The sequence below is a fragment of the Coffea eugenioides genome, unplaced genomic scaffold (genome assembly GCF_003713205.1).
Source record: "Coffea eugenioides isolate CCC68of unplaced genomic scaffold, Ceug_1.0 ScVebR1_1794;HRSCAF=2716, whole genome shotgun sequence".
NCBI classification, from domain to species: domain Eukaryota; kingdom Viridiplantae; phylum Streptophyta; class Magnoliopsida; order Gentianales; family Rubiaceae; genus Coffea; species Coffea eugenioides.
Genome location: NW_020862221.1, coordinates 1,302 through 28,967, shown reverse-complemented (window position 1 = coordinate 28,967; position 27,666 = coordinate 1,302). Strand labels below are relative to the sequence as shown.

The following is a 27,666-nucleotide window of genomic DNA, read 5'->3' as shown; positions in this document are numbered from 1 at the left end:
TAAGGTTTTTGTAGCATATATACTTGGAAACAATACTTGAGTTGAAAGTACAAGGAAATACAAGTTTACATTGGCCATTATATCTTTTCCTCAAGAGTACAAGTTCGTTTAGGTTTTAACGTATAACCATCGATAACAAAGTAGCAAAAGTTCTCGCTAGTTCAAGTGGTAATCACTTAACCTTCACTCAAGTTGCAAATATAGTTTTCTAGTTCTCGAGTAAAAATTCGGGCAGCATGCCCTTTGTGTTTACCTAATTTTCCAGCCATTTAGGCTTCATTATTTTTCCTCAACCAAAACCCAACATCACATATATCAGCAATTCATGTCAAGAGCCGTTCCATAGGCTCACAATATCATAAGATCAAGATTCACAATAATAGCAAGTGCAGAAATTCAATTTAGCAAAAGACAGATTTGACGTATGGATGCGGAAATAACATATCCGAGGCAACGCTTATCGGATTGAGGCGCAACCTATGCCGTTTCGAAGCTATGACTCAGGGCTACAATGTTCATGAAGGTCACTTAGTCCAGTTTCTAATGTAACTTAGTCAAATCCTCAAATTACAGAACCAAAATCCACTTTGTCGGCTGTTTAACCGCATTACACTGTAATGGACATATCTCAGGCTACAAAAGTCCAATTCTGGTGTTCTTAGAGGCATTTGAAAGCTAAGTCAGGATACTACAACTTTCATGTTTTGGAAAAAAGCTAAATCAGTACGGATCCTAGTCAAAAAATGTGATAAACTGGACAAACTGATCACACGGACTGCTGGGAAAAAACTTAAAAACAGTAAGGGTATTTTGGACTTTTCACGACCTACGTTGTTCCGATTGAGCTGAAATTTTGTAGGAACCTATAAAATACCATTATATACAACTTTAATTCTTTGACCTAAGGCCAATTCGGCCTCGAACATAGGGTTACAAATTCGGACAGAATGTTGGGGAAAATTTTCCAGATTCTGGAATTTTTTGTAATCAATGGAACTTTCTCAATTTTCTTGTTCTAATCACTACCAAAACCCCTTATAAAACCTCAATTGCAATATATATATATCATACATCAAATTGGGCAGAAATTCCCCAAGCCCTAGTTCATCATATAAAAGGGGAAAACTTCCAAATTCATCACACCCACTTGCATAATCATGAAATCAAGCCAAAACTTAAGCTAAATAAACATCTTAAAGCAAAATTTAAAGCAACAAAGATCATGATCAAATGTTTGTACCTCAAAAGCAAGGCTTGATAGAGTAATCCTTCACCCCCTTTGATATTTCCTGGTTCCTCAAGCTTCCCAACTCACACTTAGTACTTTAATCGGTTTAGAATTGGATTTGTTACTTGGGTTGAAGCAAATCAAGAAGGAAATGGAATGTTTCCCTTAGTGTTTTTCTTCTCCTTCCTCTCGGCCAGCAGCAGCAAAAATGAAGAGGAAAGTTGCTGAATTTTGGTGTTTAAATAGAAAGACTAAGTCTTGGTCAAGAAGCCTTAAGGTGGCGACACTTTTTTCTCTTTCTTTCTTGCATTTTAAGCCTCATAAATTCGGTCAAACCAGCTGCAAACTAAGAAGATATTTTATGCAAAAGTCAATAAGCTTGTTTGGTAAGAAAAATGGTGGTCAAGTGGCGCGTTCAATCGGTAATGCGCGGGACCCGCCGGTTCGCGCCGTTTTTCTTAAAAACTCACGTACTAGGGTTTTTACTTCCCATTCACTAACCTTATATCATTGCTACTACTCACATATTATTTTTCACTTAAAAGTCACTTTTAATCACCAAATTTGATCCTTGCTCCGTCCCGAAAATTCATCCGGCGGAAAAATCGCGAAAACCCTAATTTGCTCAAATCTTGAAACCGAAGTGTGAAACCCTATTTTCTAGGTTCATTGGCACTTATTGTGGGGTGATTGAGTAGTAGGGCCATTATAAAGTGGTATTTATCAAAGAAAAGGGAATTTTAAGAAAAATATAAGGAATTTGCACGGCTTCTGGCCGGATTCCTCACAAAACACTATTCATCAGCAATTTTTCCCTTTTCTTCTGCCTCGGGGCGTTACAGGTCTTCATGCACCTGCTGAGGTGTGAGAGGAACAAGTGTCATCTTCTTGTTGTGGTGCAAGAAGGAATACTTGTTGGTAAAGCCATCATGAGTAGTCTCCTTGTCATATTGTCATGGCCGTCCCAACAAGATGTGGAAAGCTTGCATGGGAACGACGTCGCAAAGGACCTCGTCCTCATATTTTCCGATGTGGAAAGGTACTACCACTTGCTTGGTGACTTTGATATCGCCACTCTCATTGAACCATTGCAAGCGGTATGGGCTAGGATGTCTCAACGTGGGCAAAGAGAGATGATCCACCATGAGAGTATTTGCCACATTGGTACAACTACCCGCGTCAATGATGAGGCTACATACTCTTCCCTTGACGTGACATCGTGTGTAGAAGATGTTGTCACGTTGGGCCTCATCCACTTTCTTGACTTGGGTCGCAAGAGCCCGACGAGCGACTAGAGCAACGCCTACTTGCTCACTAGTGGCCTCAACCTCGACCTCGAAATCTTCACCTTCATCAATCAATGGAGGCATCTCGGCGAACTCATCCTCGTCGTCAGATACGACATCCCCGCTCGGTAGGACAATCATGGTACGCCTATTGGGACACTGAGAAGCAATTTGCCCAAATCCTTGGCATTTGAAACACTTGTCACGGCTTCGTGGCTTGGAGGAGTCGAAGGGAGGCTTGGTGGTTGCCTTTGGTGCCTGCTTGGGTGGCTCGGATTTAGGAATGGACTTAGACACCCCTGCACTGGGCCGTTCCCGCTCAAATGTCGAATTGTCCCTCTAAAGAGGCATGGCCAAGAAGCTAGGGTTGCGAGGATTACCCCTCCTCTTAAGCCTCCGCTCAATCTTGGATGCCTTATCAATCAACTCAGGCATATCCACGTAGTTTTGCAGTTCCACCAACTCGGCGATCTTAGGTCTCAAGCCGTTAAGAAATCTCGCCATGGTAGCCTCTCTATCCTCCACCATGTCTGCTTGGAGCATGGTGATCTCCATCTCCTTGTAGTTGTCCTCCACACTGTGGCTTTCTTGAACTAATGTCTGGAGCCTCAGGTATAGATTACGGTAGTAATGGCTGGGTGCGAACCGTTTTCTCATGGTGGTTCGTAGCTCCTCCCATGTACTAATTGGTCGTTCTCTATTGCGGCGTTTGCTAGTGCGCTCCTGCTCCCACCAGACTATGGCGTAGTCGGTGAATTCGAGAGTCGCCAGTTTGACTTTCTGTTCATCGGTGTAGTCCTGGCACTCGAATACCATCTCAATACACTGTTCCCATTCGAGATAAGCCTCTGGACTAGACTTGCCCTGGAATGAGGGAATCTTGATCTTTACCCCCTTTAATCCGTCGTCTGTCCTCCGGTAGTCCTGATTTGGCCGACGGATAAAGTTATCTTCCTCGCAATTAGAAGCCAACTCCTCGCGAGGTGGAGCATCTCGAGGGGCAGTGTTGGACCGAGCTTGAGAAAGCTCCACTTGGTCCATCCTTTGGTGTAGGGACTCCATAGATTCCCTAAGCATGCGTTTAAACTCCGCCATCAATGCTAGGTTATTCAATTTGGGGTCAAATTTGGATGTGTCACTCCCGTCCGCCATGATGTAGGTAACCTGCAAAAGTTAGTAGAAAAACAAGTATATATATGTGTGCCTCACTCACTCCCTCGTGTGTTTACACTCATGATACGTTCCTCGATCAACTAGTTTCGAGACACGTAGCACGTTTGCCCAAGGATCTAGCGAGGTTGTTCAACGCTTGGATTGCGGAACTTAGAATCAAACGGACGGCACGATTTGATTAAAGGCGGTAGAACGACACTCCGATGAAGGTGAATACTCCAGGGGAATAAGTCGGTAGAACAATCAGGGACAAGACGCAAGATTGCTCAACACCCTTGCCCAAGCAAGTGAAAGGCTCAAATTCTCTCTCAAGAAGAAGAATCGAAAAATAACAAACTTTATTGATAAAACGTCTCCCCTTCATGCTTACAAAACAAGCCTTTATATAGGCAAACTAACGAAACCCTAATGCTAGTAAAAAGGAAATAAGGGTTCGGCCAGGGACCTTCAGCAAGGGACCTTCACGCCTCCGCCTTTGGTGCTTCATGGGCTTGGGCCCATGTGTAGCCAACGTGCTTGACCCCTTCAAGCCTTCAATGTCTCTATGAAAGCCTTGAGTCAAGGCCGCCATCCGTGCACACATTAACTCAGCTCTCGTGTATGTCACTCAAGGCACTCTAATAATCTCACCAATGCTCTCAAACCCTCTTGATAGCGTACCTTGAAGAAATTAGAACTCCTTCAAGTAAACAATCAACTCACCAATTTTGGGTCACGAGACTGTGGCAATCCTCAATGGACTGGAGAGTGCACAATGGATGGAACTAATAGGGATTGACCCGAGGGACACAATGAAAGGGAAAGAGTCAAACGAAAGGACAAAGGACTAAGACACGGAAAAGACACGACCAAATGAGAAAAATACTCTTTTTTTTTAGACGCAAGCTGCCCTTTGCTTGTTAGTAGGTCCGAATGGTCTCCAAAGGCAGAAATGGGTGGGGGCTAGCTTCCTAGAATGTAGGAAGAGGTGGCCGAAAAGGAAAAGGAAAGGGATGGCTAAAATGTAGGAAGGGAATGCCTAGAAAGTAGGGAAAGGTGTGGCCAAATGGAAGGAAAGATGAATAGCTAAAGAAACCCTAAAATTTAGGGGAAAGTGACAGCTAGAAAATAGGCTAAGAAGTAGGAGTGTCTTTGATTGGAGATCACTCAAGGTGTGGTAACCAACGAGATTAGGAAACCAATTGCAATTAGGAAACCCACTCGCAAAGTGATAGCTACTCACGGTTTTGGAAACCGACCTTCAAAGTAGCACTTCCAATCAAGTTACGGCCTTCAACAAGGAATTGGAAACCGACACAAATTAGGGAAGTGAATCAAAGTCACGGCTGACCCTAGGCTATTAAAACACAATTCGCGTGACACTTAACCCACAAGACAACAATTAAGCTCGAAAATTCTGATCACCACAATTTGGCACTTTTTAGTTTTGCTCAAGACAAGAACAACGAGTTATGGACAATCAAGATGGTGCAACTAACCCCTCTCAGGCTCCCCCCAATGGGTTACCCAAGATATACCAAAGAAAAACACAAAGACTCCAAGAAAACCCTTCACCACGGCTCGAGAGTATAAGAAATTTTTCACTAGCCGATTGAAACAAATTCCCAAGACTCAAGAGGTTCAAGAATTTCAAGAAGTAGTGGACCAAAACTTTTGATTTTGTTTTTGCCTTGTAGTTTCGGACACACTATGTAAGCTTCGAATAAGTTGGCAATAAAATTTTGAAAGTTCTTTCTTTTCTTAGCCGAAACAATTTCTTTGCTTGCTATTTTTTTTTTAACACAAAGCAAGAAAGTCGGCTGCTAGGGTTTTTGAACTTGGTTGGCCGGAACTAAATTTTTGTACGGCTGAAAAGACACCAAGTCAGATTACCCTCACTTGCCAAATTATTCCAAACACACTTGGATTGATTCACGAGTTCAAGAATGATAAGAACCAACTCTAGTGTTTCAAGAAATTCAAGATTGGTACTAGAACTTCAAGATTCACCAAGACTTGTAGTACAACTCCCAAATAACGGATTACAACCCCAAACAGCCCAAAGGACGCACAAGTCAGCAATGAACAAATTCGGACACAATAGCAAAGGTACGGCAGCAGTTTCTTTCCTTGTTTTTTTTTTGACTCAAGAAACCCTAAAGGCTCACGGTTTCAACACAAAGTGCGGGAGCCCCAAGCACGCGACACAACAACAAGGAACACGATCAAGAGGTGCGACACACAACCAAACAAAAAGGAAACCAAAGTGGACAGAATTGTGATTCAAGCAACCAAAAGAAGATCAATGACGCACAAGTGAACACAAAACAGAATTTTTTGACTCAAGAACAAGGCAAAACAGTTTCGGGAAAACTTGGATAGATTGAAGAAAACCACGGACAGAAATTTTGACACAAAACAACAAGAAAACAGATTTGAACAAGGCTTGGACAGATTAGCGACACTTGGACAGAAAATTTTTTTTGACTCCAAACAAGAACAGAAATGACACCAAAAGGAACACAATTAACGACGCAAAGGAACAAAGAAAAAGGATATACGTGATACCTTCAACTAGCTCTGATGCCAGCTGATACGAACAGCACCAATCTTGTGATGCAACCCGTACAGAAAGGCTAGGATCTAGAAGGCGATACTCACGTTGAAGACAAATGAACGCAGCGGAATCACCTAAACCCGTTGATCATGTGGTCAACGAACCTCGATATTGGTAGAGGATGCCACAATCTAGCGCGGTCCAAGATTGATAAGTCAATTGAATACCAAAGAAAATGATTCTAAGATATTCAAGGATGCTTCAAAGAAGTTTTGAGAGAACTCTCAAGTATTTTATTAATCTTCAAAAACTGCTCATTACAACCGAATTCCTTACTTAAATACTAACTAGTGATAAGAACTAATGGGCCAAGCTACTCCTAATGTGGCCCACATGGCCTAGCCACTTGACCCAATAACTAAATGGCGACCAAGGTCCGAACCACACGCTAGTTGGACCTTTTTATTACACACTACTAATACTAATAATGGACATGGATCCCTTAGCCGAAACATGGTCGGCTACTCTTCACACAGAGCCGAGATTAGGACAAGTCTTGCTTCGTGAAGGCCCTCTATGGCCTTTGGCTCTCCACTAGACTTTCGGGCCGCACGAACCAATGTTTGTAATGTCTCATTCAATCTCTTCACGCGAGCTCGTGTCATAGGCCCCAATGGTACCTTCACTTGCTCCACTTGGATAGCTCTTTCGACCTCCTCATCAATTGGTGTTGGTTATCCGTGCTTGGTCCTGCAAAAAAACGAAAAAAAAAAATTTCTAACCGCTAGGATTCTTGTTTCTTATAGTGTTTTGTTCTTGTGTCTTGTGCAATTTGTCCAAAAGTTTAGACGCTAATTTGATGTGTGCACGAATCTCAGCTCACGCAGTGACCCAGTCCGAGTTCCATTGGGCCCAGTCACACGTGCACGAGCCAAGCTCTTCAAAGAATCCCTCCAAGCCCTTGTTCGAATTGTCCAAGACCAACATGGAGTCCATAGAGATATTGAAGGCTTGGAAGGAGACAATCAAGTTATCTACACCATGATCCAAGCCCATGAAGAGTCAAGTGGGCCTCCAAGCGAGTTGGCCGAATAGGGCCTAGGCCTTAGTGTTAGAGTGCGTGATGTGTGCATGGATCAGGGCCCACACAATGACCCAGTCCGAGTCCCATTGGGCCCAGTCACACGTGCACGGGCCAAGCTCTTCAAAGATCCCTCCAAGTCCTCGTTCGAGTTGTCCAAGACCAACATGGAGGCCATAGAGATATTGAAGGCTTAGAAAGAGACAATCAAGTAACTTACACCTTGATCCAAGCCCATGAAGAGTCAAATGGGCCTCCTTGTGAGTCGGCCGAGTAGGGCCTTAGTCTTTATTACTTATTCAGTTGGAATAGTTGCTTCGTAGAAGGCATGGGCCGGCCCATCTTGGAGTCAAGATGGCCGACTCCCCTCTTAGGGTTCTTTAGGGTTTTTGTTTAGCCTATAAATAGGCTAGCTTTGTAAGATTAAGGATACAAGTTTCATGAATAAAGTTCTTAGTATCTTCGTTTTCTTCTTAAGAGAGAATTCGAGCCTTTAACTTGCTTTGGCAAGGGTTTTTGAGCAATCTTGCGTTCTGTCCTTGATTGTTCAACTAACCGATTCCCCTAGAGTATTCACCTTCATCGGAGTATCGTTCTACCGCCTTTAATCAAACGTGTTGTCCGTTTGATTCTTGGTTCCGCAAACCAAGCGTAGGACAACCTCGCTAGATCCTTGGGCAAACGTGCTACGTGTCTTGAAACGAGTTGATCGAGGAACGTATCAGTTGGTATCAGAGCTTTGGTTGAGGTACCTTCCGTTATATCCGTTATTTTGTCTTAGTTTTGTTGAATTCCGCTGCCTTGTGTCAAATATATATATATATATATATATATATATATTCTGTCCGCACTAATTTCATTTGTTGTCGTGTCAAATTCTGGTTTCGGTTGTGTGTTTAAATCTGACCATTTGTGTCCATTAGCGTCCCATAGTTGCACTTCCAAAAGCTGTCCGCCCCTAGGTTCTTTGGTTGCAACAAATCTGTCCACGGCTTGTTGTCCTTGCAAGTCGCTAATCAATTTTTCCAATTCTGTCCAAAGTTATGCATATTGTTGCTAGCTCTAATCTGACCAGATTTTGTGCTCTTGTTGCATCAATTCTGCCCAGCATTGGGTTATAGCCGAACTAAAAAAAAAAAAAAAGGCGGCTAGGGTTTTCCAAGTTGCGGCTAGGGTTTTTCTTTGTTGTCAAATCTGTCCAAGCTTTGTTTGGGTCATCCAAGTTGTTTTAGTTAGTTTTCTAAACTGATTTGTGGATCAAACTTGTTGGAGTTGTGAATCTTGAAGGAAACTACAAGCATCTAGGGTTTCTTGAGTTTCTTGAAATTAATCTTGAAGTTCTTGAAAGTTCTTGATAAAATCTTGGAGTTTTTGGGGGTGTTGGTTGTAGTAAGTTGGGGGCTAACCAGAACCTGGTTTTAAACCTTTCGGCCAGGTGTAGTTATATTGCTAAGTCAAAAAAAAAAAAAGAGAATCGGAATGAAAACAAAAACAAAAACAAAAAAGGAGAAGAGCATTCGGGTGGAACAAAGGCCGAACAAGGGGAAGAGGGAAGTACTTGGGTTTTATTGCCAAAACAACAACCATTACATATTGTTTCCAACAAACCAGAAAATTCGGACAGCAAATAGAAAGAAACTCAAAAGTTTTGGCCAACCTCTTCTTGAAAATCTTGATCACCTTGAGCCTTGATCACTTGTATCACCCTTTGAGATTCTTGAGGTTCTTGGTCATCTTAAGTCTTGAAGACTTGCACCTCTCTCCATATAAAAAGTTTCTTGTAAGATCTTGCATCCATACGAGGCTTTCTTGGTTTAGGCGTAAATTTCTTGGGAGTTCCTTGAACAAGTCGCTTGGGAGATTCTTGAGTAACATTACTCGCGTTACGTTGGGAAGCCATTGTCTTGAACAAGGACTACGCTGTCTTGGAGGGGGAGGGGCCGAATTGAAAACTGGTTTGGAGTAGAGAGAGAGCCGAACTTCTTGGAGGAAGGTGCGGCTGCCTAGGAGGGTTTTTTATAGGAAGGTTAGCCGACTTTGGGAAGGACTTAAGAGGGAAGAAATCTGGAAATTTCAGAGGACCAATTCGGTTGAAGTAGGAAGCCACCAAATCTGGTTTGTGTTGGGTGTGAAGTGTACGGCTGTGAGAGGAGGTTTTATAGGGAGTAATAGCCGACTTTAGGAAAGGATTAAGTGGGAGGAAATTCTGGAAAAAATTCGGCCAAAGGGGAGAAAGGCTGAATCTGATTTTGGAGAAGCCATTGGAAGTGTTAAAGGTTGGTCAAGGGAGGACTTCAAGGCTGACTTGTTTTCCCAAATGCTTTAGGAAACTAAGTAAGAACTTGGATAACTCTAAGATCACTTGGACACCTTCCTACTTTCTCTCCTTGCTTTAGGGGACCACTCCTACTTACACTCCTACGTTTTAGGACCCACTCCTACATCTTAGGAATCCTAGGGTTTTGTTCTTCTTAGCATTTTTTTTTCAAGTTTGTCCGTCCCAACAACCTTCAAATCCGACCACTCCATCTCAAATATATCATCCAATTGTGTCCTACACTCTTGCTTACTCTTGTGGGGAAAAGTTGGTGACGATTATTGGACTCGGGCAACATTTCTCAATTACCTAAACCAACAGGTAAAGGCACTTGGTAAGTCTAATAGAGTGAATTGAGCACTACACACGAGCGTGAGGGACACACTAAGGGAGTGAAGTGAGGCTATACTTGCACTTTCCTTGCTTGTTACTAACCTTTTGCAGGGGCATCAAGAAAGACATGGAGCAACAACAAGCAACCACCGATCACTCATTGTTGTTCGCCGCAATGAAGAATGAGCTCAGGCGAATCAGTAAGCAACAAATGGAGGAGTTACACACTCGTTTTGACGAGTTGTCCAGCAGTCTCACACGAGGCTCTCGTTCGAGATCCCACAACCGGAGTAACCATGGCACCAAAGAGGCACATAGCGAAGACTACTCCGCTAGTGAGGATGAGGAGCGACCCGAGAAGCCTAGAAGGGACACGCCCAAGAACGAACTAAAGGGGCTTAAGATTCAAGTACCCGCGTTCAAAGGCAAGAGTGACCCTGAGGCGTACTTACAGTGGGAAGGCCGCATCGAAATGGTCTTCGACTGCTACGACTATAGCGAGGAACAAAAAGTCAAAGTCGCCACCGTTGAGTTCACCGACTACGCCCTAGTTTGGTGGGACCAAGTAAGGACCCATAGGAGGAGAATGGGAGAACTGCGAGTCCGGACTTGGTGAGAGCTCAAGGCATTGATGCGAAAGCGATTCGTTCCAAGCTACTACAACCGAGACCTCCACTCGAAATTGCAAACCCTCACTCAAGGCAACATGAGTGTGGAGGACTACTACAAAGAGATCGAGATGGCCATGATGAGGGCGAACCTTCAAGAAGATAGCGAAGCAACCATGGCTAGATTCCTTCGAGGTCTCAACCTAGACCTTCAGGAAGCCTTAGAGCTCCAACACTATGTGGACATGCATGACCTTCTTGAACTCGCTATCAAGGCCGAGAGGGGAAAGAGACTGAGGCGAGGAGGCCGTACCTTCCAGTCTTCACACTCCACCTCATGGAAGGGCAACCAACCACGGAGGGCGATCCACGAAGCTGGATATTCGGCCACACCAACTTCTTCAAGCCGACTTCAAGGTAATGCTCCTAGCCGAAATTCTAATTCTACCCCTAACAAAGTTACCGATACATCCAGGTCTACTTCGACGGCACCCCATGAGACTCCTAAGACTAGGAGTAGGGACATCAAATGCTTTAAGTGCCAAGGGTTTGGGCACATTCAATCTCAATGTCCAAACCAATGGGTCATTTTAATCACTCACAATGGCGAGATCGTGTCCGCTGATGACGACTGTGAGGAGATACCCGAATTGACCAAAGGCAACTGCCGGGATGAAGACTCGGCTGAGGAAGATTGCTCGCCTACACAAGGAGAAGTAGGGTGTCTGGTGGCACGACGAGTGTTAACCGCCCGAGTAAAAGAGGACGAGCAACTCCAGAGGGAGAACCTGTTTTACACTCGTTGTAAAGTGGGTGACAAGGTGTGTAGCCTCATCATCGACGGTGGGAGCTGCACAAACATGGCAAGCTTACATGGTTGAGAGCTTAGGACTTCCAACCACTAGGCATCCACACCCTTATCGCCTCCAATGGCTGAGTGAGGATGGAGAGGTACGTGTCTTCAAACAGGTACGCGTTCCCTTTTCCATTGGACCTTACACTGATGAAATTGTTTGTGATGTCGTGCCTATGCACGCCACCCATGTCATCTTGGGTCGACCATGGCAATTTGACAAACACGTCACCTTCGATAGAAGGGCCAACAAGTACACACTCTTGCATGATGGCAAACGCAAGGTCCTCACACCACTCACACCTGCACAGGTATATGAGGACCAATTAAAATTGCAAAGAGAGTGTGAACAAGACCGTGAAAGGAAGAAGCAAAAGGCGGTCGACCCTGGAAAAGGCTCCACTTCTGCAAGTGAGCCATCGACCCAGGGTCAAGTGAGCACACCTAGTGTTACACGTGACAACTCACCCACTACACACACCACTAGGAAGCAAAACATGATTATTAGGGCTAAGGACGTTAGAAAAGTTGTGAATTCTGACCAGCCTGTACTCCTCATGATTTGCAAACATGTGCTCTTAGATGTTGTTGAACTCGATAAGGCATTCCCTGCGAGTATGGTAGCTCTCTTGCAGGAATTTGAGGATGTTTTCCCTGACGAGGTCCCGGATGGCTTACCACCCATTCAAGGGATTGAGCACCAAATCGACCTCATTCCTAGAGCACCACTACCCAACAAACCTGCTTACCGCATGGGCCCTGAGGAGACCAAGGAGCTTCAAAGGCAAGTTGATGGCCTCTTAGGTAAGGGTTGGGTGAAAGAGAGTCTAAGTCCTTGCGTTGTGCCTGTGATACTTGTCCCAAAAAAGGATGGTACTTGGCGCATGTGCACTGATTGTCGGGCTGTAAACGCTATCACTGTCAAATATCGTCATCCCATTCCTCGACTTGATGATATGCTTGATGAACTCGATGGTGCTATTATTTTCACCAAAATTGACTTAAGGAGTGGCTATCATCAAATTAGGATGAAAGAAGGCGATGAGTGGAAAACAGCCTTCAAAACCAAACATGGTCTCTATGAGTGGCTAGTCATGCCTTTTGGCTTGACTAATGCCCCTAGCACCTTCATGCGACTAATGAACCATGTTTTGAGACATTTCATTGGCAAATTTGTCATTGTTTACTTTGATGACATCCTGATCTATAGTCGTAGTGAGCATGAGCACTTAGAGCATGTGAGATTAGTTCTTGAGACACTTTGACAGGCGCGTCTGTGACAGCCCCACCTTCCGTTAAGGCGAACCAAAGGGGTTAGCGGACTGCCTGTCCAGCTCTCGCCAGGACTAACGGTTCAGTATAGAGCGAGCTAATACGTTCCGGAACATACAACGCGCGTAAACAAGTCAAAAGGGCAAAAATAAAAAAAATCGAAATCGGAGTCGGCCATAAATAGTAACCGACCCGTCAGAACCCAGCCAAATATCAAGCAAACATTCACATCTTGAAATTTAGCATTTACAAGCCAAAATGGCATACAAAAGTATTCAAAAGTGGATACATGTCTGGTTTGCCAAATCAAAAGAGAAACGGTCCCAAAAGTACATTTAGGGTTTCAATAAATGAGCTATACAAAAGATATGTCCAACTAGCTCATTTCGGCAACCAATTATCAATTGCAGTCCAAAAGTATTTATTTTCCTGTAAGGAAAACAAAAAGAATAGAGTGAGCTAATTGCCCAGTGAGATAATACTACTCAAGCAACCAAGTTCATATAAGCATCAAGCTTTTCATTTCAATACATCAAAAGTAAACAAAGGCACACATTAATGGTGGTGATAAAAGGATACGGGCGGCTCTCAAGAGCCCTTTTCCTCATTTGCATTCTTGATCGAAGGTCATTGACCCTCCGTCAATGTTTAAGAGTAACCAACTGTAGACTCCACTATATTCCTTCCACCCAACATACCCCTACCGGGCCCGAACTCCAAACACTTGCACTGTGGTATTACTCGAGTATACCGGAATCGAGAGTCTCTCATACTACAAGATTCCATATAACATTTCCCCAAGGATCATTAATTGGCACGACCAAGCCCTCGCCGGCTCGATTCAATCAACTACCAATGGGGTTGAGCTCAATGATAACAATTGTAGTCGTTGGATACTCGTCCAATCGACACCAAGTCAAGTACTTTCATTTCATGTAACATTTCATATAACATTCCAATAACATGATAAACAATAAGTGAGAGTGATAAAGTACGCTCTCACTTCAATCAATTAACATTCAACTCATCAAGTTCAAGTATCAAAGCTATATAGTAACACACAAGTGAGTAGTACACTCACCAAGCTTGCAAATGGTGTTTCATACACTTCCGTCAAAAGAACGTCGTGAACCACCGTCACGCCCTAAAACATGCAAACAAGTACAATGAGACTCGATAACGAGTCATAAACCAATGCCAAACACGACCCCAATAGGGTTCCATAAGCATATACAAGCATTAGGGGAAACCCGAAAATCTGGAAATGGCATTAGCTTTAGCCCTGAAAAAAATAGTTTTTGACCTCATTTTGCGGTAATGGTACCAAAGGCACTACAATTATTGGATGAAGGTCCAAGACCCACCGTTTCGAAGCTAAGATATAGGGCTACAATATTACAGAAGGTCACTCAACCCAGTTTCGAGTGTAATCAGGTCAAAAATGCAATCTACTATACCAGAACCGTAAAAACAGATTCACACAACGCATTCTAGTGTAAACATCATAAAACAGCCTACATAAGTCCAAATCTATAAATTCCAAAGCCATCTGAAAGCTAAGAAACAGGGATACATTTCATCAGAAGACCTCAACAACCAATTCGGAAGCATTCCTAACCAAAATAACCAATTACAGAAGCAATTCCCAAATTCGGGTAAAACCAGGACAGCAAGGGTAATTTCGACTTTTTTCAAGATACTCTACTCCGATTGACCTGAAATTTTGTAGACACATCTAAAATATCATTCCGTACAACTTTCATGTTTTAACCCAAGGCCAATTCGGCCCATAGCTATGAGCTACAGTACCAGGCAGAATGAAGAACATCAAACCCTAATTTTTTCAATTTTCTTCAAAAACAAAAATTGCTTGTAATTATCCACTTTTTCCACCTCCTATATCCCTTACATACCATTTCCAATCATCATACATAGCCACACAATCATATTCATATTAAAACAGAAAAATCCCCAATAATTACAAAAGTTCACCAATTCAACCAAAAATCACAATATAATCCATAAAGTTGCATCTTATTCCACCACTAAGCATAAATTAAGCATCATTAGAGGGAGGAGAGGGGTTCTTCACAACTCACCTTAGAAACAAGAGAGAGAGAGCAACTAGTCCTCTTAGCTTTCCAAATAACTCCACACAACACCTCACTATCACTCCCTTAAGTGATTTTATGGAGCAAAAACAAGATTGGATGGTTGAGTGAGTTGATTGAAGCAAGATTGAAGCCAAAAACTTGAAGAGTTTTCTTTCTTTTGTTGCTTGAAGAGCTCGGCCAAGAGGAAGAGAAAATGGTGAATTTTTGGTATTTTTTTGATTTATTTGGTCAATGGTAAGAAAATGAATAGTGGTCTTACAAGTCCCTCCAATCAAATGGTGACACTTGTCACTTATTTAATGCAAGTCCATCACTTTGTTTCCTCTCACACCAATCCAAATTGCAACCTCTACTTATCTCTTAACACCCGGTAAATTAATTCCAGTATCCAAAACTTAACCTAGTTGGTCGAATTTTTCCGAACTTTTCGCACTAGTGGGTCCCACGTCCGGTATACGCTCTTAATTTCTCAAAACCTATTCGATACTAGAAAAATCATCTAAAAACTATATCTGCTCCTTAAAAGTATCTAGAATTTTTCCTAATCACGAAAATGCAGAAAACAAGCCATGAAAGATAATAAAACCTAGAAAATGGAAAAAAATTACGGGTTCTCACACTCTCTCCCCCTTAAAAGAATTTCGCCCTCGAAATTTCTCACCTCAACTCACGAAAAGGTTAGGGTATTTCTTTCGCATTTCTTCTTCCACTTCCCAGGTAGCTTCCTCTATCCCATGGTTTCTCCATAGTATCTTCACTAACGGAATCTGCTTGTTTCTGAGCTCTTTGACTTTCCGGTCAAGCACTTGGACAGGTTTCTCTTCGTAAGCAAGCGATTCGTCTACGTCGATCTCCTCTGGTTGTAAGACATGGGATGGGTCGGGATAGTACTTCTTTAGCATCGAGACGTGGAAGACGTCGTGAATTCTAGAGAGACTTGACGGCAGCTCTAGTCTATATGCCACCGCACCTATCCTCTGCAGGATCTTGTAAGGTCCGACGAACCTCGGTTGCAATTTCTTTCCTCTACCCGCCGTGACACTCCGTAACGGTGTAACCTTGAGGAAAACACGGTCTCCAACTTCGAACTCCAAGTCTTTTCTTCGGTTGTCGGCGTAACTCTTTTGTCGGCTTTGAGCAGTTTGGAGTCGTTGCCGTATCAACTTGACCTTTTCTCGAGCCTCTTCCATCCATGGAATAGTTGCTGGATCTAGCGCCTTTTCTCGCCAACTTCGTCCCAGTAAATTGGTGACCGGCATTTTCGTCCATATAATGCTTCATATGGAGCCATTTGAATCGACGAATGGTAGCTATTGTTGTACGCAAACTCTACTAAGGTCATGTGTTGACCCCAGTTGCCTCCAAAATCCAGAATGCAAGTCCGTAGCATGTCCTCGAGAGTTTGGATTGTTCGTTCCGATTGTCCATCCGTCTGAGGGTGATAGGTCGTGCTCAAGTTGAGTTTCGTTCCCAGAGTTTCTTGGAATTTCTGCCAAAATCGAGATACGAAACGTGGATCTCGATCGGAGACGATACTGACTGGAACACCGTGTAGCTTTACAATCTCGTCCATGTACAGTTGGGCCAACTTGTCCATGGAATACTTCATGTTTACCGGCAGGAAATAGGCCGACTTGGTTAATCGATCGACGATTACCCAAACGGCATCGTGTCCTCGTTGCGTTCGTGGCAAACCTGAAACGAAATCCATGGTGATGTTTTCCCACTTCCACTCGGGTATCTCAAGGGGTTGTAACAAGCCCGATGGTTTTTGATACTCCGCTTTAACCTGTTGGCAAACAAGACATTTTTGCACGTACAAAGCGATTTCCTTCTTCATATTATCCCACCAATAGGTTCCTTTCAGGTCCTGATACATCTTGCTACTACCCGGATGGATTGTATACTTCGACCGATGGGCTTCCTCTAGAATTTCTGTTTTCAACGAATCATCTTTCGGCACCACTATTCGGTTCCGGTATTTTAAAATACCCTCAGGACTGAAATTGAAGTCAGTCGTTTCTCCTTTTCCCACTTTCTCTCCCCATTTCTGCACCATCAAATCTTCCTTTTGACTTCTTTAATCCTTTCCAAGAGAGTGGAGGTTACCTTAATGTTACCAAAAATCACTTTATGATTCCCAAGATAGGGTTTCCACTCGCAAACCGACTCTAGTAAATTCCACTCTTTAATCATTAACCCGGCTACTTGTGCCTTGCGACTCAAAGCATCGGCCAATACGTTCGCCTTTCCTGGATGGTAGTTGATGGTACAGTCGTAATCCTCCAGAAATTCCATCCACCGTCGCTGCCTCATGTTTAATTCCTTCTGTGAAAAGAGGTACCTCAGGCTTTTGTGATCGGAGTAAGCCTCGAAGGTTACCCCATATAGGTAGTGCCTCCATTTTTTCAGAGCAAAAACAACTGCGGCTAACTCCAAATCGTGGGCTGGATAGTTCTGCTCGTGGGGTTTTAACTTTCTCGAGGCAAAAGATATCACATTTCGGTTCTGCATTAGCACACATCCTAGACCTTCCCGCGACGCATCGGTATACACGACAAACCCGTCACCTCCGTTAGGTAAAACTAGAACTGGAGCCATGGTCAATCTTTTCTTTAACTCTTGAAAACTTGTCTCACTTCGGGCATTCCAAATGAATCGCCCATGTTTCTTCGTCAAGTCGGTTATAGGACCGGCTAGTTTGGAAAAGTCCTTGATGAAACGCCGGTAATATCCAGCCAGTCCTAGAAAGCTGCGGACCTCGGTGGGATTTTCTGGCCTCTTCCAATTAGTCACAGCTTCTACTTTTGCAGGGTCAACTGAAATACCCTCTTGAGAAATTACGTGTCCCAGAAAAGCAATTTTCTCCAGCCAAAATTCGCACTTGCTGAACTTGGCGTACAGTTGATGGTCTCTTAGGGTTTGTAAAACAACCCTCAAGTGCTGCTCATGCTCTTCACGCGTCTTGGAATAGACTAGAATGTCATCGATGAAGACCACGACAAAGCGATCCAGATAGGGCTTAAAAACCCTATGCATTAAATCCATGAAGGCGGCAGGAGCATTGGTTAATCCAAAAGGCATAACTGCAAACTCGTAATGCCCGTATCTTGAGTTGAAAGCAGTTTCTCAGAATGTCCTCCTTCCTGATTAATAGCTGATAATATCCTTGGCGGAGATCTAGTTTCGAGAAAACCACCGCTCCTTGCAACTGGTCAAACAACTCATCTATGTGGGGCAGTGGATACTTATTTTTCACCGTGATATTATTCAGGCCCCGATAATCGATACACATCCTCAACCCACCATTCTTTTTCTTCACAAAAAGTACAGGAGCTCCCCAAGGAGACCCACTCTCTTGAATGAATCCCCGCTCCAGAAGGTCCTGTAATTGTAACTTTAGCTCCTTGAGCTCAGCAGGAGCCATTCGGTATGGTGTTTTTGAGATAGGTGAGGATCCTGGTAGCAAGTCTATTTTGAATTCAATCTCTCTTTCCGGAGGTAAGGCTACTAACTCATCAGGAAACACGTCCGGAAATTCCTTCACTATGGCCACATCCTCTACCTTCACTTTATCTGTGGGGTTGTTAATCAAAAAGGCCAAAAATCCTTGCGCCCCTCTACTTAACAATTTCCTAGCCCGAATGCCCGAAATCAAAGCAGATGAGGCTAACCTACCCCTTATGTCCAACCTTAAGCTCGTCTCACCAGGAATGCGGAATTCCACCACTTTTGTTTTACAATCCAGTTGGCCATTATACTTTGCTAGCCAATCCATACCTAATATCACATCATACCCTTTGACGACCAAGCTTATCAAGTCCCCTAACAATCTCTTCTCCCCTACCCACACTTCACAATCCCTATAAATCATACTAGTAACCAAACGTTGATTCCCCGGAGGTGTACTAACTTCTAGGTCGTATGGTAAACTAGCAGGTTTTATATCGATGCCACACATGAAATCAGGGTTAACGAAGGAATGAGTGGCACCAGGATCAATTAAAACTTTGGCAAAACGGTGGAAAATAGGGATCGTACCTTCTACGACCTCTGAGGAATCTGGGACCTGTTGAGGTTCTAATGAATATACTCGAGCTGGCACCTTAGGTTTCGTCCCATTTCCCTAATCCGGCCTCGTATTGGTCCTTGGCGCGATTTGAGCTCCCTTTTCGTCTTGCTTTAAGAGTGGACAGGTAGCAAGCTTGTGGTCTGCGCTTCCGCAACGCAGACATTTACCTCCCTTCTTCCAGCAATTATCTTCAGAGTGATTCGGCTTTCCGCAGTACCCACAAGGCCCGCGGGACGCCGAACCTGAACCTTTCTGGAAGTTTCCGCCTTGGCCTCTTCCGGCTGAACCACCCCTGGACTGAGCCCCTCTGCCTGTACCCGACTGTCGTCCACCTCCAGCTCCTCGTCCGAACTTGGAGGGGGTACCTTTATCCCCTTGTCCAGAGCTGCTTCCAGGAAAACCCCGCTTCTTCGCCTGGAAGTTCCGTACTTGTATCCTCGCGCTCTCTACCCGTTGGGCCTTCTCAACGGCCTCGCTAAAAGCATTGATTTGAGCCACTGCGAGGTCCTTCTGAATCTCCACGTTTAGGCCCTGGATAAAACGCCTAATTCGCCGTTGCTCTGTCACAATCAACTCAGGCGCAAATTTGGACAGGCGGGTGAACTGGCTCTCGTATTCCGCCACCGATTGAGCTCCTTGGCGGAGTCGGATGAACTCATCTTCCTTCCTCTCCTGAACCAGAGGAGGGAAGAATTTCACGTTAAACTCTCTCATAAAATTTACCCAAGTCCTGGGCGTTTGTTCCCGTTCCCATTTCTGCCGAACGACATTCCACCAGGAACGGGCCGCCCCTTCCAGCTGGAAAAAGCAAAAGTCACCTGCCGTTCTTCGGTATAGTGCAGAGCAGCGAAAATATCGACCATCTTTTCGAGCCACCTTTCGCGACATCCGGATCGGGTCCCCCAATGAACTTGGGTGGAGCAAACTTTTGAAATCGTTCGAGAGCTCTGTCTTCGCTCTCGACATGATTGCCAGGGTTTCCAGGATTAGGGTTTGGATTCTGGCCTTGTTGCTGCACCACTTGTGCCAGCAGGTTGGTCATTTGCTGCATAGCGGCAGCTATCTGTACATTGGGGTCAACTCTCGGTTCAGGATTGGGTCCAGAGGAGGTTTCCCCAGCACCCCGGTCTGGCGTAGGTTGCCTATTCCCGCGCCCACGCCCCCGTCCACTACGTGTACCTTCCATGAATTCTACTTGGTCTAGGCGAATGTACTAAACCAGTATAATATCAATGCAAGTAAGTAAAACCCAAAAACTTGTACAATAATATATATATACATTCCAAACCAGGCAAACATTCCAAATAAGGGAAACAACACACATATCAACAACCAGTCAAATCAAGTACTGTCAAGTCAAGTACAAACAGGGACAATCCACGAGGGAATGGCCTCATCAAAAGAAATAGACACGTAGCTAATCCAAACGTACAAAACGATTAGCTAAGGCTCTTTCCCTATCCGCCCTATATACAGAAACAAAACTATCTCAAAGACCCTAGGAATCGTAACCTAGTCCGACGACGAGCTAGAAGACCCACCCGACGGGGTAGATCCAACCTCAGCCTCGGGCCCCGCACATGAGTCCTCGTCGCTCACGCCCTCGACCACGTCAATACAGAGGTTCAGGATCGAGGCAGCTCGAACCTTCACCTTTCGGGCTCTCTTAGACTCGCGCTCACGGACTTCCCTAAGCTGAGTGCAGAGGTCATCCACCCTATCCTCTACCTCTAGCACGTCGTACTTCAAGCCCTTAATGTGCTCGACCTGTTTCTCATTGGCTGCCCTAAGCTGGTTCACCTCAGCCTCAAGCCTAGCATTATCTGCGGCTAACTCCTTACGCTCCTCGGCCACGGCGAACACAGAGCGTTAGGGTAAGCATACTTATGGCGGCACTCACACCGTCTGAGGCGGTTAGACGGACTCCAGCGCACGACGGCCCTTCTTGGCCGTATCTGGTATGGTATCACGGGAAACGCTCCACGAGGTCTCTCGCCCGGAGGACTATCACTAGGCTCACCCTGTCCGGCCATCCTACACCAAAAGAGCAATTAACCATAAATAAGCTTAAAGGCCATAAACAAAGAACCCTCAAATCGAGCATTTCTATTACACCCAGGCTAATTCAAACCTAGGCTCTGATACCACCTGTGACAGCCCCACCTTCGCCTAAGGCGAACCAAAGGGGTTAGCGGACTGCCTGCCCAGCTCTCGCCAGGACTAACGGTTCAGTATAGAGCGAGCTAATACGTTCCGGAACATACAACGCGCGTAAACAAGTCAAAAGGGCAAAAATAAAAAAAATCGAAATCGGAGTCGGCCATGAATAGTAACCGACCCGTCAGAACCCAACCAAATATCAAGCAAACATTCACATCTTGAAATTTAGCATTTACAAGCCAAAATGGCATACAAAAGTATTCAAAAGTGGATACATGTCTGGTTTGCCAAATCAAAAGAGAAACGGTCCCAAAAGTACATTTAGGGTTTCAATAAATGAGCTATACAAAAGATATGTCCAACTAGCTCATTTCGGCAACCAATTATCAATTGCAGTCCAAAAGTATTTATTTTCCTGTAAGGAAAACAAAAAGAATAGAGTGAGCTAATTGCCCAGTGAGATAATACTACTCAAGCAACCAAGTTCATATAAGCATCAAGCTTTTCATTTCAATACATCAAAAGTAAACAAAGGCACACATTAATGGTGGTGATAAAAGGATACGGGCGGCTCTCAAGAGCCCTTTTCCTCGTTTGCATTCTTGATCGAAGGTCATTGACCCTCCGTCAATGTTTAAGAGTAACCAACCGTAGACTCCACTTTACTTCCATTCCTTCCACCCAACATACCCCTACCGGGCCCGAACTCCAAACACTTGCACTGTGATATTACTCGAGTATACCGGAATCGAGAGTCTCTCATACTACAAGATTCCATATAGCATTTCCCCAAGGATCATTAATTGGCACGACCAAGCCCTCGCCGGCTCGATTCAATCAACTACCAATGGGGTTGAACTCAATGATAACAATTGTAGTCGTTGGATACTCGTCCAATCGACACCAAGTCAAGTACTTTCATTTCATGTAACATTTCATATAACAATCCAGTAACATGATAAACAATAAGTGAGAGTGATAAAGTACGCTCTCACTTCAATCAATTAACATTCTTAGGAGCCCTAGGACAGTCTTAGGAAATCTGTTATATCTTGGTGTAGAAAAGCCGGAATTGAGTTCCGTTTGTTGCGTTTGAAACTAGATTCAGATTGCTATCAATCGTGTAAATTTCATAATTTTTCTCAATTCCTATGAATATCTATGATTTTTCAAAGTTGACTGAATTTGCATACCGGTTCTGTCTTTTGACTGGATGAAGCAGCAAATTTAGGTTGAAATTTGACTGACTTGTGGTCTGAATTGTACAAAGGTGTCTTCTAAAAATTATTAGTATTTGAAGTCTAGTTTTTAACAAGCCAAGTTGTATGAATTTTTGATAATTATCACTCAAGCTATGAGTTTTTAAAGGAATGGTGCATACTAGGGTTTTTGGTGTATTTTTGCGTATTTTGATAGTGTGATTAATTGGTGAGGTGTGTGTACTAAATTTGATGGTTAAGAACGAGTTTTAAATAAGAGGAAGTGTGTGATTAGAAGTGCTATTAATAAGTTAGTTAATTATAAGTTAAAACACAAGTACGCAAGAGTTAAGGCAAATCGGCTTGAACCGACGTGCACCGTTTGCTACCGGTTGAGTACACCACTTGACCGATACTTTCTTACCCTAATCCTCTTGTTTTTATTTCACCTAATCCTCCCTAAATTACCCCTTAATCCAGCCATCTTTGTTGACTAAGGAAAAGGAAAGAAAAGAAAAAAAAAGAGAGAAAACTTGGCCTTGCCAAGTGTCAAAAATCCAAGGGTTGTTTGACTAAAACACCTTTCTTTCTCCTTATCTTTCCCTTGGACCAAATTTGCTTCATTTCTTGCTTATGGTGGCCGAAAATTTTGAGAGTAAAACAAGAGAGAAAACCTTCAACTCCAACCTTGAATCTTGCCTTGTTTGAGTTGAAACCACAAAACTAAACCGATTAAACTAGCACCAAGGAGCTAAGGAAGATTGTTGTGGAGTTGTTTGGAGAGAAAGAGCTTGGTTCTTCACTTTCTTCAAGTATTTTGAAAGGTATAAAGTCTAAAACTTCCTTTTTCTTTCTTGTTTTAGCAAAATATGGGATAGATGCTGTGACGGCCCTACCTTCCCCTAAGGCGAACCAAAGGGTTCGGCGGACCGCCTGCCCAACTCTCGCCAGGACTCACTCACTCATAGCTCAAGAAAATAACGTACATTCATAGAAAATAAATAACACATCACTTCAACTTAATATATACATTGATGCTCAAATCCAGATACAAAGCTTCTACACACAAAATACTTCAAAGTGATTACAATTCGAGTACAATCAACCCTAGTCGGGTACTAGCATGAGTACAAATTCAAACTTCAAAACAACTAGACTACGCTAGTCTGTACACGTCTTACGCCTCGCTTGTACCCCCTGTAAGGAAAATAAATGACGTGGAATGAGCTAAAAGCCCAGTGAGGTTCCAAATAGCAAATCGACCATTGTTTACAAGTACAAGTGTCAATATAGCAAAGTAATGAGCATGAAAAATTCATAAAAGTGGGCAATAACACTTCAAGTAGCAAATCTCAAAATGAGCGAGTGTAAAGTTTTTTCTTTTAAAACGACACAATAACACGATAAGTACTAATCATTCCAAGGTATAAGGATACGGATGGCTCTCAGGAGCCAACTTCCCATTGCATCACCAGAGCTTGATTAAGTAATAGTTGACACTCCGTCAACTTTCAAGTAAGTAACCAATCCAGTAGAGCACCACTTAAACTACTCTCCGTCCACCATCCAAGCCCCCTACTGGGCCCAAAATCCTCAATAAACACTGGTGGTAATACTCGAGTATATCGATTAGTCGAGGAGATATCACTCCACTCGACAAAACAAAAGACCTAGGGTTCGTTACCCAATCGACCAGCCCCTTGCCGGCTCGACTCGAGTAACTCGGCACAGGGTTTCTGGATTTCCAGGAAGTGCGCACCATATACACAAATATATCAAATTCATGGCAACAATAAACAGTATATCTCATATTAGGGCAAGTGCGATAAAGTACACTCTTGCCCGATCAAATAAATGACATATCATTAAATCACATTGGTCAAGTACTGAAGACAAGTGTCTAGGTCAATCAGGTATTTGGAAGCACTCACCAAAGGTCTAGTACCTCTCAAAAGTCACGTTCAGGTCCAACTTCTTGGTTGGAGTCCAAATCTACGATAAAATATAATTTGTGAATGTAAAACTCTCTAGAGTTCGAAACATAGGAGTTTTGCTTCAAGAAAATCAAGTAAATGCAATTCGCTTAAGTAGTATTCACGATACTTATCAAATTCCGAAAAATTCATGCTCGCTCTTAAACCTTTGAAACTTTGAAACAATTACACTTGAAATACCATTTGAGTCGAAGAAATGGAGAAAACGTATTTCTATGAGTCGTAAATTTCATTTTCCCAAGGGTACAAGGTCGGCCAAGTTCTAACTTATATATCTCGATAAAAGAAGATGCAAATATCCTAGATGGTTCAAGTGGCATTTGCTCTCAAGCCTTACTCGTGTCGCAAGTATATCTACCTAGCCCTCAAGCGTAAATTTGGGCAGCACGCCCTTTGTATTTACCTATTTGCTAGCCATTTATGGCTTCAGTCGTTTCCTCAATCAGTCCCAAAATTACACACAAAATAATCTCATTTCAATAGCCGTTCAATAGGTTCAAAGTCATACAAGTACCAAACCAAGCTAGGAACATGTGCGGAAATGAAGTTTGAGTCAAGAAACAAAAGACAGATTTGACGTTGTTTTGCGTAACGTACACAACTGAGGCTACGCTTATCGGAGTGGGATGCAATTTATATTATTTTGAAGCTAAGATAAAGGGCTACAACTTTGATGAAGACCACTCAGTCCAGTTCGTAGTGTAGCTAGGTCAAAATTTCAATGTACAAAACCAGAATCTCACAAACAGGTTAGCGAACTGCACTATGGTTAAATGACAATAACTTAGGCTATCGAAGTCCGATTTAGGCATTTTCAGGGGCGTTGGAAAGCTAAGATATAACACTACAACTTCTATGTTTTGGTGAAATGCTAATTCAGTACGTATCATGGTGAACAGACGCGATCAATTTGATGAAATGTCAAAACTGTCCCTCAAGTTCTACCTATGGCAGTCAGGGGTATTTTAGTCTTTTCACATGTTACAGTGCTCGGATTGAGCTGAAATTTTATAAACAGCTATAAAACATCATTCTCTACAACTTTCATGTTTTGTGCTAAGCCTAATTCGGCCTCCATCATGGTCAACCAGAACCGGACAGAACAGGGTAACTTGGTTTCCAAATTCTGAAATTTGCACATTTACTCTATAAATTCATATCTAACAAGTGCTCTATCATCAAACCCACCAATTAATAGCTCAATAACATCAATTAAGAGGTAGATAACCATAATCAAGGCTGAAAATATAAACCCTAGCTAAACATCCCAACATATCATTTAACCCATGAAAATTTTCCCATAAATCCATCAAAACTACAACTTTAAGCTTCTAGTTTACACATATAAGAAGTAGAGGGAAGTTTCTTACCAAATTCACCTTAATCCCTATGTAAAGAAGCTGCCAAGACCTTCCTTTTCCCAAATCACTCCACCAAAACCCTTAAGCTTCCTTACGTAGCTACGACTATGGAAGATAAAAGAAAGACTCGAACACAATAAAAGAGATATACGTGATAGCTCTAACCTTGCTCTGATAGCAGATGATGTGAATGCGGAAGCAAACTTGGGATCTTAGAGGACATGTTGCGGATTGACGGAGTCGAACCCAAACTTGGACTACTCAAGAATGGATTCAACGGTAGAGGACGCCACAACCAAGTGTGTGTGCTTGATTGATAAGTCAATAAACAACCTAGGAACCACTCTAGGATGTTCAACTTAGCTTTCACAAGCTAAAGGAATTTTGCCTCAAGACAGACGAAATTCTGGAATTTTATTAATAATATCGCGAAAAACTAAGTGTAAACAATGAGTTGAGGCTATTTGTAGCCTTGACTAAGACCTAACAAAGCTTGGAAAACATGGAGAGAATTCGGCCAGGCCCTTGGGCTTTCCTCTTGGCTGAAAGTTAGCCCAAAAGCGAGACCCCTGAACAGCTCAGCGGAGGTCGAAGACCAAGGGCCTCTTGCTCAACCGCATAAGAAAGAGAGAATGAACATTTAAAGGTGTTGAGTGTGGAAAATTTCATGCACGATTCTGCCATAGTGGAAATACAAGAGAGAAAGCCGACATCTGTTGTACAATCTAAGGATGTGAGGAGAATTTCTTATTATACTAACAATATTAACCTTGCAATGTCCAGTATTTTTTGTTTTGTGCAGGTTAAGCAAAGTGCAATCGCTTTGATCTTACAATGTTCCATACCAAAGTCACTTGTGCAATTCGCGAGCTTCCATGGAGTTTGTCTCGGAGTTAGATCAAATTGGTGCTCATTCATGGAATCGGATGATTGCAAAGTTGTTCACGTCTTTAGAGGATCAAACTATGTGCACCCTCAAGACATTGCAGCTGACCATGTGCCGCGAGTCACTACAACACCCATTCATCTTGCACCTAGTCCATGTGAAGCTCCAACTTCACCAAATCAGTTTGCATACTTTGCAAGCTCATTCAGGCTTGAGGAGTTCACCGCATCACTTTGAGGATCCTTACCTCATGGCTACAAGTGATCAAGTTGAGCATACATTGAAACTAGTTCGTGAGATTCAAGGTTCAACAAGGGCTACTTTCCAGCTTAGCAAGTGGCTTTTTGCATTGGGTGAAACTTGTGGTAATCATAACAAAATTGACTCGACGGCATGTAACTCTTCTAATCATCATTCATGCTTCAATTTGTGGGCAAATTGCTTTCAAGAGGAGGGGAATGATACAAACCAAGATATGCCATCGGACAAGATGTGAGTTCCTCTAGGACCCGTGACACGTGCACGAGCTAAAAGGCTCAAAGAGTCACTTCAAGCCTTAGTTCATGCCGTTCAAGCTCAAGAGAAACCGTGCATTGAAGGAATTGACATGGAGGATCTTTGCAAGACTACCAAGATGTTGCTTGCAATTGAAGATGCAAGTGATCAAGCTTCAATGGCCGATTGGGCCAAGATTATTTAGCTCATGTTAAGCCTAAAGGGCCGGCAATGTGGGCCTTAGTTCCCTTAATGTTTTAGTTAGTTAGTTAGTTGGTAGTTGATTAGGTTAGATTCGGCCAAGAGAAAGAAAGGGTGCTGGCCGAATCCCTTTAGGAAGTTTCCAAGTTTTATTAGGTTTAGACAAGGCTATAAATAGCCCCAAGTTGATGTCTACATTCAGTTTTTGACATTTAATAAAAGAAATTTCAAAAATTTGTCTTCTTTGAAGCAATTTCCCTTTAGCTTGTGAAAGCTAAGTTGAACACCCTAGAGTTGATCCCAAGTTGTTTCTTGACTTATCAATCAAGCACACATACTTGATTGTGGCATCTTCTACTGTTGAATCTGTTCTTGAGTGGTCCAAGTTTGGGTTCGATTCCATCAACTTCACAACGTGACCTCTAAGGTCTAGGGTTTGCTTCCGCGCGTCGTCTCCTTGGTTCCCGTGGATCAAGGATCACATCAGTTGGTAATCA

The 27,666-nt window shown here is 43.2% G+C and overlaps 1 protein-coding gene across 1 annotated transcript; it reads right to left on the bottom strand.

Moving 5' to 3' along the window:
- Window positions 1–2,181: 2,181 nt before the first annotated feature.
- Window positions 2,182–3,666, bottom strand: LOC113755867. The gene is made up of 2 exons (XM_027299732.1): window positions 2,895–3,666; window positions 2,182–2,813 (listed from the first exon to the last, which is right to left on the bottom strand). The coding sequence occupies exons 1-2, from the start codon at window positions 3,664–3,666 to the stop codon at window positions 2,182–2,184; spliced, it is 1,404 nt and encodes a 467-aa protein (XP_027155533.1).
- Between the last annotated feature and the right edge of the window lie 24,000 nt (window positions 3,667–27,666).

Coding starts and splice junctions, on each gene's coding strand:
- LOC113755867 (XM_027299732.1), bottom strand. CDS start 3,666: ATGGCGGACGGGAGTGACACATCCAAATTTGACCCCAAATTGAATAAC. Junction 2,814..2,894: donor GCGGAGGCTTAAGAGGAGGG/GTAATCCTCGCA, acceptor GGCCCAGTGCAG/GGGTGTCTAAGTCCATTCCT.